The sequence below is a fragment of the Podarcis filfolensis genome, assembly GCF_964270895.1.
Source record: "Podarcis filfolensis genome assembly, chromosome: 16".
In the NCBI taxonomy this organism is placed as follows: domain Eukaryota; kingdom Metazoa; phylum Chordata; class Lepidosauria; order Squamata; family Lacertidae; genus Podarcis; species Podarcis filfolensis.
In genome coordinates, this window is record NC_139620.1 from 31291472 (window position 1) to 31312114 (window position 20643).

A 20643-nucleotide genomic window follows, 5' to 3' on the forward strand; every position below is an offset into this window, starting at 1 on the left:
GAAAGGCTTCTGGTTTCTTAATAAATGTATATTTCAACATTTTTTTCAGTTCATTATAAATCTTCTCCCAGAAGTCTTTCACCTTGGGGCAGGTCCACCACATATAATAAAAGGTACCTTCTTTTTCTTTACATTTCCAGCATTATCACTATTGTGATAAATCTTTGCTAATTTTACAGGGGTTAAGTACCATCTATACATCATTTTCATAACGTTTTCCTTTAACACCGTCCATGCAGTGAACTTGACCCCTTTCCTCCACAAACTTTCCCAGTCTTCAAACATTATGTTATGTCCCGCATCTCTTGCCCAATCTATCATGGGGGATAGTCATTATAGTCCCTTATTATTAGACACACTATCCTTTAGTTTTCAGAGCAGGCAAGGTAGATCAACAACAGTGGCAGAGCTTCATGTTCTGGTACTGAGGGCGGAGATCAGGCGTGGGCGTGACTGGCGCACATCCCGGAGGGTGTGGCGCGTGTCCTGGGAGCATGGCATGCCGCCTGTGAGGGCATGGCGCCCAGCACGCAGGGGGCGGCGGCCGCGATGGCACCCCACCGGGATCGTGGCGCCAGGGGCGGTGCACTTCCCCCACCCCCTCTTCCTCCACCAGTGATCATATATGCTCTGTGTTTTAATTAATTATTTTTTTTAAAAAAAATGTCTACCACCACCCCAATCCTTATGTGTGTTATGACAGACTCCCTCACTGAAGATGGGAGCTGGGTAATCTCACCGATTCTTCCCATTAACAACGCTCTTTTGACTGTTTGTGGTAAGGTTTCTTTATTAAGCTGAACTCGGGGGTTCTGCTTGAGCAAAGGATGTCATGCATCCACTTATCCCAGAAAGCAAGGAGGAGGCACTTCTGGAGCAAAACTAGACTTCTTATTGATTTGCCCTCAGTGGGGTTTTTCAACTCATGTGAGGCACATATACTTAGTTTATGGCAAACACTATTTACCTGAAGCACTATATAACCTGAAGCAGCACTCTTGCTTAAATCTAGTCTCAGGATAGACTATTTCCACCTAGAATGGCTATTTGTGTTTCTACAACAGCAACAATCTCAAAGCCCCTTCTAAGACTTTTACTTTCCTCTCAGGGGATCAGATAGGGTTAACCTGCCGAGCTAACCCTAATCTCTCTCCGAAAAAGCCCCCTATCTAAGTGCTAAGTGACAGGCAATCCCTATCTAACTATTTAACTATAAAGTTCTGAATTTTTTAATTGTCAGTCCCTCCTGATTGGCTGATTTTAAAAAAACACACAAATGGGACATAAATGACACCCTGAATATCTATTTCTCCAATCTTAAATTCAGTTCTCTCCCTTTCTGCAGTAATTTTGCATTTTAAAAAAATCCTAATGAAAATTCTTCAGTATCTTAGGGCACATTTCTCTTAATGAATGTATTTTATATGCTGTTATGGCAAATGTGTTTTTTTTTTTTTTTTTTGCAACCAACTTCCCCCAATGTGATGTCTTTTTGTGTGTTATTTCCACAAGTATTTTTATTTTTATGCACAATTTCCCCATGTGTCAGCTGCAGTCCTGCTTGCAGCTTAAAGAGGAAGAGCAATGGCTGGAGAATACAGTGGTACCTCAGGTTAAGTACTTAATTCGTTCCGGAGGTCCGTTCTTAACCTGAAACTCTTCTTAACCTGAAGCACCACTTTAGCTAATGGGGCCTCCTGCTGCTGCCGTGCTGCCGCTGCACGATTTCTGTTCTAATCCTGAAGCAAAGTTCTTAACCCGAGGTAATATTTCTGGGTTAGTGGAGTCTGTAACCTGAAGCGTATGTAACCTGAGGTACCAGTATACTTGGAACCACCTGTCTACAAGCTGTCCATGGCATCAACAAACAAATTCCCATAGTGGAAAAGCACAACTCCTTAAGTCAACAGGGAGGGAGGGAATGCATTTATTTATTTATTTTAGCCCCAAACAAATTACTCATCCAGTTACGTAACAGCAGTTTTACCATATGTAAATGATTATGGGAGTTAGCAATTTCCACACTATAAAACATCAGTTCCAAGCAAAAGTATAACATTTCAACATGAGCTAGCATTAAAGGCTCTGCTTTCCTTAGGACCTATCCGATTTTGGGCTGCATATACACCATATATTTAAAGTACATGACTCCCACCCCACCCCCCTCATATAATCCTGGGAACTGTAGTTTGTTAAGGCAGCCCATGTAGTTTTGCCGTTGCCTGATGATTATTGGCTTGTGGTAACATAGAAGTTGGCATTTTCACTGGTGGCGCCCGTTTTTGGTAATGTCCCATCGATGATGGCATTCCATTGGCTCCTGAGCACAAACCTCTTTAAGCAAGCATTTCCCTGAACTGAACATCAGGGTTATTTATTTATTTATTATTTAATATGCACATACAACCAAACATATACTCACTTATTTCAAAAAACCTGAGTACAAACAAATACAAAGAATACAAAAATAAATACTACACCTATGTGACTTCCCTCCACCGGTGTACGTCATTTCTTAATCCTTAATATGCTTATTTACCTTGCAGTTTTTATCTCTCATCCTTATGAACATCAGGTTTTCTTGTTTTGAGTGTTTGCTTTATGGCATAGCTTAACTAAGGATGTTTTAACGCCCTAGTGGATTTTTATCATGGATTTTAATTATTTATTGATTTTTACAGTTGTAAACTGTTTAGAAGCCATTTTGGTATATAGGTGGTCTATTAATATATCAATTAATTAATGATAATTGAAGTTGCTGGGAGTTGTAGCTCTGTGAAGGGTAAAATGCAGATGCTTTGGGACGCTTTAAGTGCATGGTGTGTACACAGCCTTGCTTTATGACAAAACAACTTGGAATTGAATCAAATGGCTGGAACCCTGAACCAAAGCACTCCATACTACAACACTGTGTTGCAGATCCTACAAGTAGCAAAATATTGTAATAATATTTTGCCCCAGCCACTCTCTGCATCTCTCTCAGACTGTATTATTTCTGCATGCAGATTGTCGGGGGGAGCACCTGCACATAGGAAACTTTAGCACAGAGGTCAGCAAACTTTTTCAGCAGGGGGCCAGTCCACTGTCCCTCATACCTTGTGGGGGGCCGGACAATATTTTTTTTTGGGGGGGGGGGAAATGAACGAATTCCTATGCCCCACAAATAACCCAGAGGTGCATTTAAAATAAAAGCACACATTCTACTCATGTAAAAACACCAGGCAGGCCACACAAATAACCCAGAGGTGCATTTTAAATAAAAGGACACATTCTACTCATGTAAAAACACGCTGATTCCCATACCGTCCGCAGGTCGGATTGAGAAGGCGATTGGGCCGCATCCGGCCCCTGGGCCTTAGTTTGCCTACCCATGCTTTAGCACATCAGAGAGGAAACTTACAGTATGGCATAGCCCACGAATTTATGAAGGTACCTCCCTTCGTGAAAAGAGCTACCTCACCCCACATTCAGAAGTGGTTCGGTCCTAGGATGCTTCTACAACAAGGCTCTGCTGGTTTGCGTACCCCAGTTTAAATTGCGGATAATGCTCTTCAGGGTTTAAAGGAAAAGCAACTGCAAAGGGGATGTAAGAGGATAAGGCTAGGCCCAGCTGCCTCATTAAGATAACCACAGCTGTGGACTATCAGAAATAAGGAGCCTTCAACAGATTGCACAATTACACCACGAAGTCACCATCCACCACATGGTCTCTTCTTTGGCCAGAATTGTAGCTTGCAGGAATGAGGGTTGAAGCAAAAAATAAATAAATGACCAAATAAATATGGGCACTCAAGTAAAGACCAGGAGAACCAAGAAGGCACAGACAAAAACATGCACACGCACACGTAACAAGACAGTTCTTGGTGCTTTCTCGAAAGGAGCACTTTTTCCAGCTTGCAAGCAAACAATCTCATGCTTTTGAAGACTCACAGACCAAAGCACCATTTCTCTGTAATTATCTGCAGAGCCCTATGGCACCCCATGCTATAATCAGCAAATGCAAAGGATGACAACTACACATGAGTAATTTGGTATATATTATTATGATACACATTTACTTGCCGGTATAATGAGAGCCAAACAAAGGTCAGGACAACATTCTAGGTTACGGGATGTATCCAGCCAAGTCCAACTCAGAATAGACCCATTCAAATTAATAGACCTAAGCTAGTCAGGTCCATTAATTTCGACGGGTCTACTCTGAAATGTATTGGATTGAATGCAACCCTATACTGAGATTTTTCCGAACACAGAGGCTACAGCTGCTCTGTAGATGGTCTGTACATTTTAAGCCTTTAATTGTACATTTGCTGGTTGCCGCCAGGTTGATGATTGCTAGATCCTGGAATGATTTGGAGGAGTGTCTGTCATGCCTTGGTAGTAAAAGTTCTGGCAGATTGCTCTAAATGAAAAACTCAAATATAAGTTAAAAATGGCAGTGCGGGGGGGGGGGGGAGTCTACAGGCAAGTAGTGGAACAGTATCTCTTTATTACATATATGAACAACAAGGGACTCCCTGTAGCATACAGAATTTTTTGATCCATTTAATTCTGGACACTAGGACATTATTTTAGAGATTTTAGGACATTTTCTTTTGATCCTAACACATGTCAATCAGGTAGAACATGACAGTTTTTATTCTTGGAAGAAGGGGTGTCTTTCGAGATTTTGTTGTTTCTGTTATTGTATGATGGCAATCCTTTTTGTGTGGTTTGGAGAAAATCAATAAAAACATAATTAAAAACAACACAGCTGGTTAAATGGAAGTGGGTGTTTGATCCAAAGATACACTGGGATTGAATTTTAAATGCCCAATATATTTATTGGGTCCCTTTCAGACAATAACCCCCAAAACACACACACCAGTAATGTAGGGCTAGCCCCAAATCAGCATTATCTTATCTTTATGCAGTGATTGTCTAAAAAACGGATCCAAGGACTTAAGTAAAACATCTGACTGGCCCCCCTGGAAGCAGGCTGTTGGTCTGATCCTGTATGACTCTTCTTATCTTCTCCTCTTGTCGTGGCTTATTGCTTCCTCCACCCCCCACAGCATGCAATTCACCATTTGCAGTCAACAAGCCATACGTATGCACAGGTCAGTCACCTTGTGGACACCCAGCTGATTTCCTGGATCTGCTTCCGCCATCGCGATCAGGCAGCCTCAGCCTCTCCACGTATGTTTTCAAAATGGAAGCCAAGAAATGTGATGCTGGCCTCAGCCCGAAGCTCCTCCCTCAAAATCCCACTGCGGTCCCTGTACTATTCACACCTGTGTCTTGACTTACACAATTCTGTATTCTTTCAGTTGACCACTTTAATGAGCCTCCATTCTGATTTGTTTGTAGGGAGATGAGACGATGTTGCTTATTGAATGAGGACGCAAGATGATTTGTTTACAGGGAAGTTTGATGATCATGTGTCACTGAGCAAGTGGGAAAGGGTCATAGCTCATTTGCACAGCATCTGCCTTGCATGCAAAAGGTCCCGGAAGGAGGTAAATATCTGGCATCGGTTAGGTGAGGCTGGGAGGAAAAAACTGGAAAACCTGTGCCAGTCAGTGCAGACAGTCCTGAGCAGGATGTACCAATGGTCTTACTCAGTATAAGTATGCTGCTGTGTGTTATATCACACTTTCCACTGCATTTTCCCATCACAAGATACGCATGTTCTTTTGGGGAAGTACCGTATTTTTCGCTCCATAGGGCGCACCGGACCATAGGGCGCACCTAGTTTTTTTTGGGGGGGGGATCAAGAAAAAAAACTTATTCCCCCCCCCCAGCCCCAAAGAGCAGCATACAGGCTGCGCAACCTCTCCCTTCCAGAGGGGTTGCACGGGGCTATGGCACAAGCCAAGGCAGCGAGCGGGATAGATCCCGCTGGCTGTTTTGGCTTCCTCTTTAGCCCCACGCAACCTCTCCCTGCCGGAGGAGCTGTGCGCGGCTATCCCTGAAGCCTGGAGAGCGAGAGGGGTTGGTGCACACTGACGCCTCTCGCTCTCCAGGCTTCAGCGAAAGCAACGCGAAGCCTCCGGAGCGTGGAGGGAGCGCTCCCTCTGCGCTTCGGAGGCTTAGTGTTACTATCGCTGAAGCCAAGGAGCCTGCATTCGCTCCATAGGACGCACACACATTTCCCCTCAATTTTTGGAGGGGGAAAGTGCATCCTATAGAGCGAAAAATACGGTACGTTTGTTGTGCAAGACCTCGCAATCAGTAATAATTTTGCAACCTCAATTTGCCAATATGTGATTGAATCCTCTCTGAAAATAGTGACAGTCTAGATGTGCCAACAGCCGCCATAATAAACTGTTCACATTCAGTGGGACAGATTCCTTTCTCATATTTAGTAACACTTTACAATTCAATATTATCAGTTGACCCCTCCTTCTGTATCTCCTCCAGACACTCCCCTTTCAGGCTTTAAATTTCTTTTTTTCTTTTTAAAGCAGTCTTTTGATCTTCCTTGCATTTCCTCCTCCTTTGTCTTGTTGATGGAATACATTCATGAGTCTGCTCAGCCTTTCTGGCTATAATGAATAAATCATTGACTGCTGAGGTGACCTTTTCAGATATACTTTTTGTGAACAGAGCAGATTGTTGGGTTTGGCTGGTTTCCTCCCCGCTTCCTTTTGTTCCGTCACCCCTTGCAGCCTTTCATATCAGCAGTTAAAAGTATTCCTTCTCAAATAAAGCCAAACAGCCTGTCTTCCAGATATGGGTGGGGAGCCTCCATCCCACAGGCCAAATTAGATCCCAGTTTGGCCCATTTCCTCAATTCATACCCACCTGCCCTGCAACTGGCATCACACAAGACATCAGGTGCACAGTGGTTAGAGATGCAAGTGGTTCAAGTACATGACTGTCCCATAAGGAACTTGATAAAACAGCTGATCGCTGCTGGAAGCAGGCTTGAAGTCACACCTATCAGCTGATAGGTGGTGATTTCAATTCCGCTAGTCAATGTAAGCCCTATGTGGTGCTTTGAAGTTCCTATGATCATCACCTGATGTTATTATGGTGGCAGGTGAGCCTATTCTGTCCTCCCCACCCCAACCCCAGGGTAGGAGAGATAAGTATCTGTCCCACTAACCAGATCAAGTTCCCCACCCTATCTTAGATTCTAGGAATGTGAGAAAAAAATTAAAATTTAAACCTACATCTCTCATTTTACAAGTTTTCCACTGGAGAAAAGTGGAGTGGGAGGAAGAGAGACTTTAAAAACTAATTTATGGTGTATTTCAAAGCCTTTAATTTCAGTGTGAGCCAAAGAGGGCCTGTTAGTGAGAAGGAATCTAGAATATTTTGACATCTGTGCCTATACACAGACTCTGTAAGATTTGTCTGTTGTCCTGCCAAGATCCTTTTTGTGTTTAAACAGACTAAAAACGACTTAATCCTTTTTAGTTTTGTTTTTAAAATAAATCCCCTTTCCTCCCCAATTAATGCCAGGGAATGAATGGTGCCTGCGTAAGAGCGACTGCCTTATTAATTTATAACTTTCCTCTTTTCAAGGCAGCAGGGAGGCGGCAGGATTTATATCCCTCAAGTTAATGCAGGGATTGCATTGATGTTTTCTGAATTGATTTATTTCCCCTAGATCCATGCATCACCGTGGACCTGAAGGTCAACACGTCCTACTTCCTTCAGAATTAAGGCACGCTCCTCCACACGAAACATTCCCAACAAACATACCAGCTTGATTATACCTTTAATCAAGAAAACTATGGACATGGCAGCCGCCTCCAATGTGAGCGAGGCAACAAGTAACATATCTAGGCCATTCACAATACAGTTGAATCCCACGCAAGGCAAAAGGTGGTGTGTTGATCCATAGGGGGAAATCCTATAATCCTGTCATTTTGCATTTCTTAGTGCAGAGAGTATCGATCTGATGTGTAGAGATCTTTCCTATTCTACTTAATTCAAGAGGGTTCTGGAAGCTTCTGGGAGTTTCTCTGTGTGAAAGAAACAAGCAGAAGGGTTGTGATGTTTGGGTTATTCCTTCAGATAAGCTGAGTACAGCTGGTTTAAACTGGTTCTGTTATCTCTTTCTGTCAAGATCATGCAGAGTATAATAATAAGGCCAGAAGAAGCCTGAGTTTCACTCTTTCTATCGCTCTTCCTTCTGGTGTGGTGTTCTGTACATTATATGCTCAGCGTTAAGGTTTAGTCTTATTGTAAGTTATTGTAAGTTTAAGTTAAGTCTGCTGCAACTGGATTTCTTATGGACAGTGCTAATCCTGAATGTATTGGATTTGTGACCATTTATACTCATTTGCCTTCAGTAGCAGTAAAACTCTGCTGGATGAAATACAATTGCGTCTGATCTATTTTTTTGGGAATCCTGCAACGTGTTTAAGTTTTTACTCTGCTAACTATACAGTCGTACCTTGGAAGTCAAATGGAATCCATTCCAGAAGTCCATTTGACTTCCGAAACATTTGAAAACCAGAGCACGGCTTCTGATTGGCTGCAGGAAGCTGTGGAAGCCCCGTCGGATGTTCAGCTTCCAAAAATCGTTTGAAAACTGGAATACCCACTTCCAGGTTTCGATTGTTTGGGAGCCAATTTGTTCAGGAGCTAAGGCGTTTGAGATCCAAGGTACGACTGTACATTGGAATCTGCTGTGGATCAATACTGAGTAGAATTTCAATGACAAATCCACCACTGGGCATATATTTATCAGGAGCAGCCACTTCACAGTCTAACAAGCCTTACTCTGCCTAATGGTGCCAGTTAAAGCCCATCTTAGTTCAGTGCCCTGTTCTCACAGTGGCCAACCACATGTTTATGGGATGCCTGAGTGCAGGGCCTAAGTGCAGCAGCACCCTCACACTTGCAGTTCCCTGCGATGGCAATCAGAGGCGTATTCCCTACAAATATTCTTCATTGCACAGGCAGGCAGCTAGATGAAGTTTGCAAAGGGGTGGGAAGAAATGCCAGTGATAGAGTGTTGATACTTTTTTTATTCAAAGCAACTAAGAAGTAATCTCCCTTTTAATTTCAGGTATACTATTCTTGCGGCGCACAGTTCAGCTTGTTGGAAAGAGGTCTTATTTTATCACCTGGTTTCCCAAACAATTACTCATCAGGCATGCACTGTATTTGGCAATTCTTTATCCCTGCTGGAACATACCTCATGTTGGAAATTTTTGACTTTGATGTGTTTGAAAGCATCAGCGAAAATCCACATGTCTGGGGTGGTTTCCTTTCTCTTCCAAAAAACACAAACGAGGAGCTTCCCCCCACTGAGGAAAATGCAGACTTCCCCACCACCTTTCCTACTAAGGGTATAATTTTCGAAGAGTCTCACTCAAAGGATTTTTATAATCTTCATGATGATAGATTTCCAGAGGCCACCTCTCAGATACAGGAGTCTAAGCAATTCAGGCAAACGCAAGAACCCAAAGAGTTAGCAGTTACTCAGCCTAGTGAGCTGCCGTTAATGGGAGCTACCAGTGCCACTTTGCCAGGACACATTTTTGGTGGAGTACAAGGGGATCAAAACCCGAAAGACAAGATACTGTTTGCTCACCTTGCTGCCAGGGGAGGAAGCGAGGATTCAGAAGGCCCTAAACAACATTTAGGAAATGTGACTTTTGGAGAGGACATGGCCATTTCAACGGTGGCCTTGCCAACAGATGCTTCCTCCACACCACCCTCCTCAATTGATGTTTGTCCCCATGATGTCTTGTACGTCTCTGACCTCACTGCCTTCTCTTCTCGCTTCTGCGGAACAAATTCACCGCTGAACAAGAACATGACTTTTGGGTCTTCTCTGAAGATGGTGGAAGTCATTGTGGAGCTGATCACGACCACGGATCGCGGGCGAGGCTTTGCGATGCTCTTTGAGTACAAGAATGATACAGAACTGGTTGCTGTGAGTGACTCAAACGAGGGGATAGAAAATATTATGATGCTGATGATAATAGCAGGGATAGTCTTCTTTGCACTTGTTCTTTTGTCCTCGCTCTGTATAGCTTGCAGGTAGGTGCTGCCCTTGTTGACTCGTTTTTGAACCCTTAACTTGGGATGGGGAAGAAGTTCAATTCGGTTCACATTTCAAGACCTACCTGCTGCATTTGCACTTTCTGAAATAATATCTGAACAAAAGCACAGCCATCCTAAATTTGCATTGCTCTGAATTTTGTGATGCAGTTCTCCAGCTAGGTAATAATGTGTACCAAAAATTGCATATACAGTGGTACCTCTGGTCACAAACTTAATTCGTTCCAGAGGTCCGTTCTTAACCTGAAACCGTTCTTAACCTGAGGCGCGCTTTCACTAATGGGGCCTCCCGCTGCCGCCGGGCCGCCGGCGCGCGACTTCCGCTCATATCCCGAGGCAAAGTTCACTACCAGGAGCATCTACTTCTGGGTTACCCGAAGCGATCATAAGGAGGATGGTACGTAACCCGAGGTTCCACTGTATATTAGGGGAAAGTGTGCAAAAATATATATTAGTGGTAATAGCATACAAAGTGCATTATATTTGGGGAAATTGCTTGTAAACATGTGTATATTACTCAGCATGGATACAAAAATGTGGTTATTAGGCTACATTTGCACTAACAAGCTGACAATTTTTTTTAAAGATATTTTAAAAATGCAAATTGCTGCAGAAATGCGGAGAACTGAATTTAAGATTGGAAAAATGAGAAACAGAGAACTGAAATTGAGTGATTCGTTGAAATGCGGAGAACTGAATTTAAGATTGGAAAAATGAGAAACAGAGAACTGAAATTGAGTGATTCGTTGATCCCTACCCTTAACTTTCATTTAAGAATTATTGCTCTCAGCTGAGGGATGCCTTCCGATGAGGGATGCCAGCCGATAAGAATATTACTAAGCTACGTCTGATTGCTTCATTAAATTAATAAATTAAAAACATTTTAATTGCTTTAAAAGGTACCCCAGACTAATGGGGCAGTAGAGTTCTTCTTAATTAAAAAACAAGTGCTTATATTAAACAAAAACCACCTGCACGTACTATCTTTGAAGAGACATTTTAGAGAGAGTACCTCTTCAGAGATGATGCATAGTGAACTATGCCTATTGTCTAAAAACAAAAAAGTATACTCTTTCCCCCCCGTAGACCCTTTTCTTTCCTTGTAGGCAAATTTGTGCAGATTTTATTGATTTAATAAATTGACTGAAATTCATACAATTAATTTAGTCTTTCCTTCATTGAGGGACAGCTCCAAATGTCATCTTTGTGTCTGGTTGCACAGCCTGCAAAGACGGAATAATTTACAACCAAGTGATTTTTGCCGTATATCAGTCATGGATGTCATAGAGCATTTATTTATTCTTCCTACATTTTTATCCTACCTTTTATCTAAGGAGCTCAAGGTGGCATACATACTATTCCTCGCCATTTTATCCTCACAAAAACCCTCTGAGATAGGTTAGGCTGAGAGCGAGTGACTGTCCCAAGGTCTTCCAGTGAGCGTCATGGTCAAGTGGGGATTCGAACCCTGGTCTCCCAGGTCCTAGTCCAACACTGCAACCACGATGCCACGCTGGCTATCTTAATCTGGATCCAACCTTACGTCCTTTGCACCAGGCTCCAGTTGGTGAATCTCTTCTACAAGGCTGGTAAAGTGAATTAGCCACTTCAGGAGGCAAATGCCAAGGGATGGAGAAGCAGGCAGAACCATGTGAGCCATGTGGCTTGCTCAGCAACTGCTAAACTAGCATGCTGCCCCAATGTGCAGTGGAGGACCCTGTCGCATGACTGGTGTTGAAAAAAAAAGAGTTGGCTACAATTTGGGTCATATTTTACACAGTCGTACCTTGGATCTCAAATGCCTTGACTCTAGATCAAATCGGCTCCCGAACGATTGAAACCTGGAAGTGAGTGTTCCGGTTTTCAAATGATTTTTGGAAGCCGAACGTCCGGCGCAGCTTCTGTGGCTTCCGATTGGCTGCAGGACGCTCCTGCAGCCAATCAGAAGCCGCACCTTGGTTTTTGAACGGTTCTAGTTGTCGAACGCATTCTGCTTGAGAACCAAGGTACGACTGTACAGTGGACCCTCTGGATACGAATTTAATTTGCTCCGGGGGTCCATGTGCACCCTGAAAATTTCGTAAGAAGAGGCGCTGCTTCTGCGCACGCACACAGTGCGATAGAGTGCTTCTGCGCATGTGCGAGGCGTGCAGAATGCTTTTGCGCATGCGTACGTGGCAAACCCCGGAAGTATACACTTCGGGTTTGCTGCGTTCGCAGCCTGAAAGTTACGTTACCCGAAGGTAACATAACCTGAGGGTCCACTGTACAGTGGTACCTTGGGTTACATACGCTTCAGGTTACAGACTCCACTAACCCAGAAATAGTACCTCGGGTTAAAAACTTTGCTTCAGGATGAGAACAGAAATCGTGCTCCAGCGGCACGGTGGCAGCAGGAGGCCCCATTAGCTAAAAGTGGTGCTTCAGGTTAAGAACAGTTTCAGGTTAAGAATGGACCTCCGGAATGAATTAAGTACTTAACCTGAGGTACCACTGTATATGGAATTGGGAAGGTGCCATTTTGCTTTTTTTGCCTCAGGGTAGCCAAATGTCTTGGGCTGGACCTGGAAAAAAAACCCCAAAAAGCCCCAGACCACTGCTGTAGGGTGTCTGAGCACGGAGGGGAAAGTGCTGTAACATAAACACTAATTATTAGTCTCTGTTACTGAAAACTGACTCTAGGCCCGCAGCGTTCAACCTCGGCTCTTCTCTAGCTCAACATCCCAAATTAGCTGACGACTGTTTCTGGTGTAAAAGCCTGCACAAAAGAAGCGAATAACCTGTTTTCTGAACATGCCCTGCTTTCTTCTTCTCCTCACCGTGGCCTGTCCTTGGGAGAACCAGAACTTGGCTACCCCTCGCCTCATCTCTCCTATTCTTTTTTATCGTTACCATCTCTATTATTACTGCTTTTAATCTGCCGGTTGCTGGCTAAAAGTAGCAGCTCCCCACCCCTGCAGGCAGCCCAAAAGGCGCAGGCCAAATCTAGCACCCTGGCACTATTCTAATTGAGTGTGTGTGTGTATCTGTGTGTGTCTGCTGTAGACACTCATTCCCTTCAGCTCTCTGGGAAACTCCAAGATTTTGCCACACTGTTGTCTTTGTTTACTGGTTGGGGAAAGGAATGAAAGCCTCAGTTGTTGGTTGGCCAATAATTCTAATTACTTTTGGCCATGAGGCCAGGCCTGGGTTAGCAGCGAGGCTGTTTTTCACCCCTCTTCTTTCCCAAGCCCCCAAGAACAAGAGGCTCGTCCACCTTATTTAATTTGAACCGTGCCCTGCAGAATCCTGAGGGTTTGGGGGTGTCCCCTCCCCACTCTGTAGCTGTGAAGTATGAAGAGGCCTTGCAACAGAAACCAAGCTCTGTTGCAGCTCTGACCTGCCAAGGAGCCGTTTCTGACGGCAACCACTGTGCTACCCGCCGCCTTACCAGAAGAGAATGAGCTTGTTATTCCCTCTCAGCTCCTTGCAGGCAACCCCAAAGGCTGCCACCCCTCCTCTGTTTTTAAACTTAACCCAAAAAAGAGGAGCGGGGTAAGGCTGTATTCCTTAGAGCCCAAGCCGGCCTCACTCTGTGGGGTTGTGGAGCTCACTTGACCAGTTAAGAGCCAATGACTGTCTGTATCTTTGGTGGCCGACAACTTGTCTATCCCTGTACCCAGAACGTGTGTGTGTGTGTGTGTGTATTTGGGACTCAAGTACCAAAAAGAGTCCCTTTCACCATTGTCAACCATCTTGGACCCTACAATCAGCAAGTGAGGCCTTGTTGGTGCTGCCACCACTGGGGGGGGGGGCGGATTCATGGTTGCCATTAACCTGTGACGGGGCCTTCTCAGTGGTGGCTCCCCATTTGTGGAATGCCCTCCCTGGTGAGGAGCTTACCTGCCCCTCATTACTGACTTTCAGAAGGAATTTTAAAACATTCCTGTTTTAATGGCTGAACCTGGCAGCCCTGTCTGAGATAATGTTTTAAGCATGCTTTTGCTATTGCACCGTTCATGTGTTTGCTGCTTTGGGCTCCTTTGGGAGGAAGGATGAGATATCAATTGAATAAATAAATGAGTGTGTGTTTGTGTGTGTGTGCATAGTTATTTCCATGAGTAAGACAACTACTACTACTCAGTGCTTCCCCGCCCCCTAAAAATGTTTAGGGGTACTCTCATTTTCCTACTCATATTGAAATACTGCCCCTCAATGAGGCCAAATTTAGATTCACCAAATGTTTAGGGGTATGCGTACCCCTGCGCCCCCCCCCAGAAAAAAAGCACTTCTACTACCACTACTTCTCAGTGATAAATATAATATGTCCATATGCTACAAACAGTGCAGAATTCAGCTGTGAGAATGTTGACTGAAGCAGGTACTAAAGAAGGTAAAGGGACCCCTGACCATTAGGTCCAGTTGTGACCGACTCTGGGGTTGCAGCGCTCATCTCACTTTATTGGCCGAGGGAGCTGGCGTACAGCTTCCGGGTCATGTGGCCAGCATGACTAAGCTGCTTCTGGCGATCCAGAGCAGCTCACAGAAACGCCATTTACCTTCCTGCCGTAGCGGTACCTATTTATCTACTTGCACTTTGACATGCTTTCGAACTGCTAGGTGGGCAGGAGCAGGGACCGAGCAACAGCAGCTCACCCCGTCGTGGGGATTCGAACTGCCGACCTTCTGATCGGCAAGTCCTAGGCTCTGTGGTTTAACCCACAGTGCCACCCGCCGTCCCTTAAGCAGGTACTAGGAATCCCCTAATACTGACTCGGAAAGATCTTCATTAGCTGCCTGTTCATTTCCAGGCTGAATTTTATGTGCTGGTGTTGACCTATAAATCAAAGCTGGCACTTTTACCAATGTCACCTAACACTGTTCCATACTTGCTAGGAATTGACCCTTCAGTGTGACAGCACCTAAACTTTGGAACTCCCTGCCCCTTGATATTAAGCAGGTTTCTTCACTGTACTACCCTCAGCGCTTGCTAAAAATTATTATTATTATTATTATTATTATTATTATTATTATTATTATTATTTAAGCAAGCATATCCAGACGTATGAATACAACATTCATTTTAAAATGTAATTTTATTTCATTGTGTGTGTGTGTGTGTGTGTGTGTGTAGATATATATAGATATATATTTTTATTAATGTTAATTTTAATCTGAAAATTTTAGCCTAACTTGTTTTTAATGCTGGTTTTTATCAGTAATTTTAATGTATGTTGTATCTAAATTTGCTTGGAGGTTTTGATATTTAAGTGGTACATAAGTTCTGTTAAATAAAAACAAGTAAAATTAACATAAATGACTTGGAGCACGGGTATCTAAATTAACAAATCTCACTGTGTCAGCCAGCCCAGTTCTTTAGATCAGTGTGAAAGGCCCTTCTCATAATCCCATCACCAAGGGAAACACAGCAGGGGGTGGCACAGGATCTTCTGTTATAGTACCACCATTACTGAAATCCTTACCCCAGAAGTACACCAAGTGCTGACATTTTTGATGCAAGGTTAAAGCATATCTGTTTGCCTGTGTATTATTATTATTATTATTATTATTATTATTAATCACCCACCCTTCACCCTAAGATCCCAGGGTGAGTTACAACATTAAAACACAATATTAAAAACTATTTAAAACAAGTTACCATTACAAAAATAAGGTGTATTCTGAAAAATAGACACGTGTTGAAAGCCAGGGTAAAGAGATGCATCTTCAGCATTCTCCGGAAGCTGTACAATGAAGCTGCCAGATGAAGCTCCCTCCCCTGTGGGGAGGGAGTTCCACAGCTTAGGGGCTGCCACCAAGAAGGCCCTCTCCTGGGCTGTGACCCTCTGTGCCTCTGAGGTTGGAGGAACTACCAAGAAAGCACCCTCTGCTGATCTTAGCACCCAAGAGTGTTTCTAGGGAAGGAGGCAGGTCTTTCAGATATTTATTCATGACATATTAATTCGTTGCTGTATTTGGGCATTGTATTTTACTTCTGGAAATGTAATGTGCAATTTTGCCCGCTCCAAAAATGGGAACACCACTGTGGGTAGCCTGAATTTTTGGCTGTCTTTCTTCCTAGAAAGAGGTGCAGGATCTTTTTCAAGTGTGAGGGCCACATTCCTGTCTGATCAGTCTTCTGAGAGCCACATGCCAGTGGAGGGCAGGACCAGATGCAAAAGTTGGTGCAGCAATCCATGTACAGTAGGCTAGCTTCTACAAACATACACCTCTCTCTATGCTCCACCCATACAAACAAGAGACATTATCAGAGTTCAAGGTTGTATTCCAGCCCAGCGAAAAGCAGAGCCTGTGGTGGGTTGTGGCCTGGGAAGAGTTCTAAGGCCAGATGGAGAACCCCTGTGTCAAAGGTTCCCATCTCCTGGTCTAGTAGATGATGCTGAACTTCCAGCTGCAAGGGCTGCTGAAATGTACATATTTGTGACGTTTCCTCTTGCCTCTTTCCCCCTCCCTCCCCTGCTCCCCCCCACCCAACCCATTCAGGAAGAAATTGTGTCCCAAAAGGAGCTCTTTGGGTGCACGCAGTGACCAAGAGGTTAGTGCTAATAGTTTGTGGTCTTGCTGGTTTGTGCAGGTTCTTGGTTTTTTTCCTCTCTTTGATTCTTGTTGCTGTCTCCCTGAAGATGTTGACTTGGGAATGTTTTGAGTTGTAGAATGGGATCCAGAATGCCGCTGTTGATATCAATGAGCTGCAGCTGGTGATGCCGAGTCAAGAGAATGAAAACAACAACCACTCTGTTGACGGAAATGGAGCAGGTAAGCAGCAAATGTATAGGGTTTGCCACGGTATTCTGTACAAAACAGTACTGCTGCAAAACCAGCAACACCCTGATGGTATTAAACTATAAATAATAACAACAACACATATTTGTGTTTTCTTTAGTCACTTCCTACGATGGCAGCATGGAGTGCTCTCCTCGGCAAACAGACCAGGATATACCTTCTTCAGTGTCAGCGGTGACTACTGAGTCTGGAAGCGACGAGGTGTTTATTATTTCAGCCAGCCCTGGAGCTGGTGGCTTAAGTTTCACCTCCTACAGAATACAGGTAGAGAAACCCTTGGTGTGTTTTCAGTGAGACATTTTCAGTGAATGAGATCTTGGGCTGTGTTTTTAAGCATTCCCCCCCCCCTTCCAGTTGTCTCAAGGTTTGATTCACATGTGCATGTTCAACCAGTAGTTCGCAGATGTTTCAAAAGCCAGGACACACCTATAACCTCAAAATACAAGATGGGACCCACTTAACAATGTTTAGCTACAACTTGCAACCTTCAAATTTTGTTAGACTACAACTACCATCATTCCTACTTATTTGCCATACTGATGGGATATGGGACTCCAGCAACATTTTTGGGGCCACAGGGTTAGCCACCATTAAATTATTTTGTTCTAACAAAAGGCAGCACATGTTTTAAACCTGTTTTAGCTACACACACACACACACACACACACACACAGGTGTAGCCATCTTGGTGCCCTCCAGATGTTGTAGACTACAATTCCCATTATTCCTGATCATTGGCCTTGCTGGCTAGGATTGATGTGGGTTGTAGTACAAAACATCTGGCGGGCAATGTCTGCACAAATACATTGACCAAGAGAAAGGACACAGATTTAAATGAAATTCTTTGAGCTTTTCGTCATCCAGGAAAATACTGAAATAAATTCTCCAAATTTCCTGGCGGTAGAATTGTGACTATAGTCTACTGCCTAGGATAGGAAAATTCTCCCTATCCTAAATCAAGTCAGAACTTAGCAAATGAGTACTTGTTTTCCACTTAGTTGCTGTCGTTCTTTTCTTTTCTGGATGTTACGCCTGTGTTTATGGGGGTGTGAAATTTTGAACCTTGACAGTAAAAAAAGGATCCCAGGATCACCCTCGCTTGAAATGCCTGTCTAGACAATGTGAACCCGTAAGCGGATTTGGGAAAGAAGAAAAAAAAGATTATCTAAATCCTTTTACTGAGAAGCAACTGTTGGTCAACAGTGACTCCAGGATTCCTAGGGAGTGTGAGTCTGAGCTCTGATCATGGCAGGAGCCCAACGCTTCATGGATGAAAATAGGGACATGCTTGTAATTCCACTGTACTCATAGCCAGAGTCAGCACCCAGCTGCCTTCTGTTACATTTTTTGGGGTTGTGTTTTCATACCACCATTCTGCGTAACATTCAGTGGCAGCTGGATCAAGCCGCCATTTTAATTTCCCACAATGCCTCCAGTGAAAAATGGTGGTTAGGGCAGCCCCATGGCTTGGGCACTGCTGCTCTCTGATGCTGTTGTCTACACCAGGTAACTCCCCCCCCCCCCACAGCAGTATCCACTAACAGAGGAAGGGGCTCACCAATGGAGCATAGGGTGGTCGGATGTCTTTCTTTATAGAGGTCAGTCATCTATTTTTACAGCTGTCCATGATTTACCATTACTAAGGAACAGGAAATAAGAGCTGTCTCTAGCTCAATAATTCCGTTGAGATTATTGAACCCAAGTTAGCAATGTCCATCAATTTCAATGTGCCTATTCTGAGTAGGACTAGCATTGGATACAACCCATTCTTGGCCGCTTAATGGATTGCCAAAAAAAGGGGGACAAAATATTTGCATAACCTTTGCTAGTACATGTGGCTGCTCAGCCTCATATCCAGGAGCTAATTGTTGGTGGGAACTTCAGATCCCCTCCTGCTCTCATTTGTTATGGTTATTGATCTTCAAACTGGACTTAGACTAGACAGCCCTTCAAACAGAGGACTTTCGCACAGAAGCCTGTCCTCTGACATGTCTACACACAGAGGAATGTCCTCTATAAAGCTTGAGACCCTAAACAGGAGCAGTTGGGAGTTTATGCTTCCAGCAAGAAAGCTAATCCACCACTGTTGAGAGTCAAAAGTGTGTCTGTCCAGGAAGCGAGTTCTGAAATCCATGTAAAAACTGATTCTGTCTTCTAGAGATTATTCCAGTAGTGTTTCACTTCTGGGGCATAGGGGGAGCCAAGCCGGCGATTCCAGATTAATTCTCATGGCATTAGAAGGTGTTAATACTATTCCAGAGCTATGCCCAAGCCATTTGATGTATTTTCAGCTTTCTTTCCTTTTTTATTTTTTTAAGCAATTCACAAGTATTTGCGATTAAGACCATCGTTACTGCAAGAATCAGTATTGGAACCAGCTTTGAGATGTGGGTCCCTGAGGGGAATAGGGGTCTCCTGACAACTCTCTGCACCCTTAGCAATGTACAGTTCCCAGGATAACTTCAGAGAAAGCCATAACTGCTTGAAATGGTATAATACTTATTCAAATGCATATTGTAGATGGGGCTTGTGTATGTGTATACAGTGGTACTTCAGGTTACATACGCTTCAGGTTACAGGCTCCGCTAACCCAGAAATAGTGTTTCAGGTTAAGAACTTTGCTTCAGGATGAGAACAGAAATCGAGCTCCGGCGGCGCGGCAGCAGCAGGAGGCCCCATTAGCTAAAGTGGTGCTTCAGGTTAAGAACAGTTTCAGGTTAAGAACGGACCTCCAGAACAAATTAAGTACTTACCGTATTTTTCGTCCCATAGGACGCACCTAGTTTTTTTGGGGGGAAATAAAGGAAACCAGGTCGAGGAACAGCGGGATGGCGGCGCTGCGCCTCCCCGCTGTCCCCCGAGCTTGTGGGGCTGCCTGATGTCTGCCCGAAGTGCGGGGCGCGCTGCTTCAGTGCTCCCCGTGCAGCAGGCTGCTATCCGCAGCCTAGGGAGCCCTGCGGGAACTCCTGCAGGGCTCCCTAGGCTGCGGATGTCTGCCCGGCGCGCGGGGCGCTCTGCTTCAGGGCGCCCGCGCTCCATGCAGCAGGCTGCTATCCACAGCCTAGGGAGCCCTGCAGGACCTCCCGTGGGCTCCCCAGGCTTGCTGATAGCTTCCTGAAGCCTGGAGGGCAATAGGGGTCGGTGCGCACCGACCCCTCTCGCTCTTCAAGCTTCAGCGAAAGCCTGCATTCGCCCCATAGGACGCACACAGATTTCCCCTTCATTTTTGGAGGGGGAAAAGTGCGTCCTATAGGGCGAAAAATACGGTAACTCGAGGTACCACTGTATTGCAATTTTTAATCTGCAAGAACTGTTTTAGGACTGAAGGTACATGTGCTTGGCATGTAGAAGGTCCTTGGTTCTGTGCTATTTATAGGAGCAGGTAACAAGAGAGACCGGTGCCTGTGAATTTGGGAGTGGGATTACCAGTCTGAGGAGTCAGTGGTACAGCTAGGGCCCAGCCAGTATGGTCAATGTTCAGGGATTATGGGGACTATCTTCCAACATCTGGAAGGCACCACACTGGGCAAAGCTGATCCAGAAAAGAAGTATATGTTTTTGAGTCAGAACAATTGCTTTCATTCATATGCAAAATACTGTGAATTTAATCTATTGATTAATCACGTAAAAGTCACAGAACCATAGAATTGTAGAGTTGGAAGGGACTATGAAGGTCATCAAGTCCAACCCCCGGCAATGCAGGAATCTTTTGCCCAGCGTGGGACATGAACCCCAAACCCTGAGTTTAAGAGTCTCATGCTCTACCCGACTGAGCTATGGGATTTTAATTGGGTCAGAGCTTCAAGTATGGATTTTAGAAGAAAATTCACGGGCCAACTGGATAAAGGTATC

General features: G+C 44.3%; 1 protein-coding gene and 1 long non-coding RNA gene across 6 annotated transcripts in view; one reads left to right on the forward strand and one right to left on the reverse strand.

Moving 5' to 3' along the window:
- Positions 1-20643, forward strand: part of LOC310751070 (uncharacterized protein) — a 52845-nt gene that overhangs the window by 28240 nt on the left and 3962 nt on the right. For all 5 annotated transcript variants that reach the window (XM_083589982.1, XM_083589979.1, XM_083589980.1 and 2 more), the window contains exons 2-5: positions 9008-9987; positions 16492-16543; positions 16662-16764; positions 16892-17055. In XM_083589982.1, coding sequence (XP_083446108.1) covers positions 9095-9987; positions 16492-16543; positions 16662-16764; positions 16892-17055 — 1212 coding nt within the window. In that variant the 5' untranslated portion in view covers positions 9008-9094. The remainder of the gene's footprint in view (positions 1-9007; positions 9988-16491; positions 16544-16661; positions 16765-16891; positions 17056-20643) is intronic.
- On the reverse strand, positions 8949-13608 carry LOC310751457. The gene is made up of 2 exons (XR_014542519.1): positions 12789-13608; positions 8949-10026 (listed from the first exon to the last, which is right to left on the reverse strand). It is a non-coding gene; the product is annotated as an uncharacterized lncRNA (long non-coding RNA).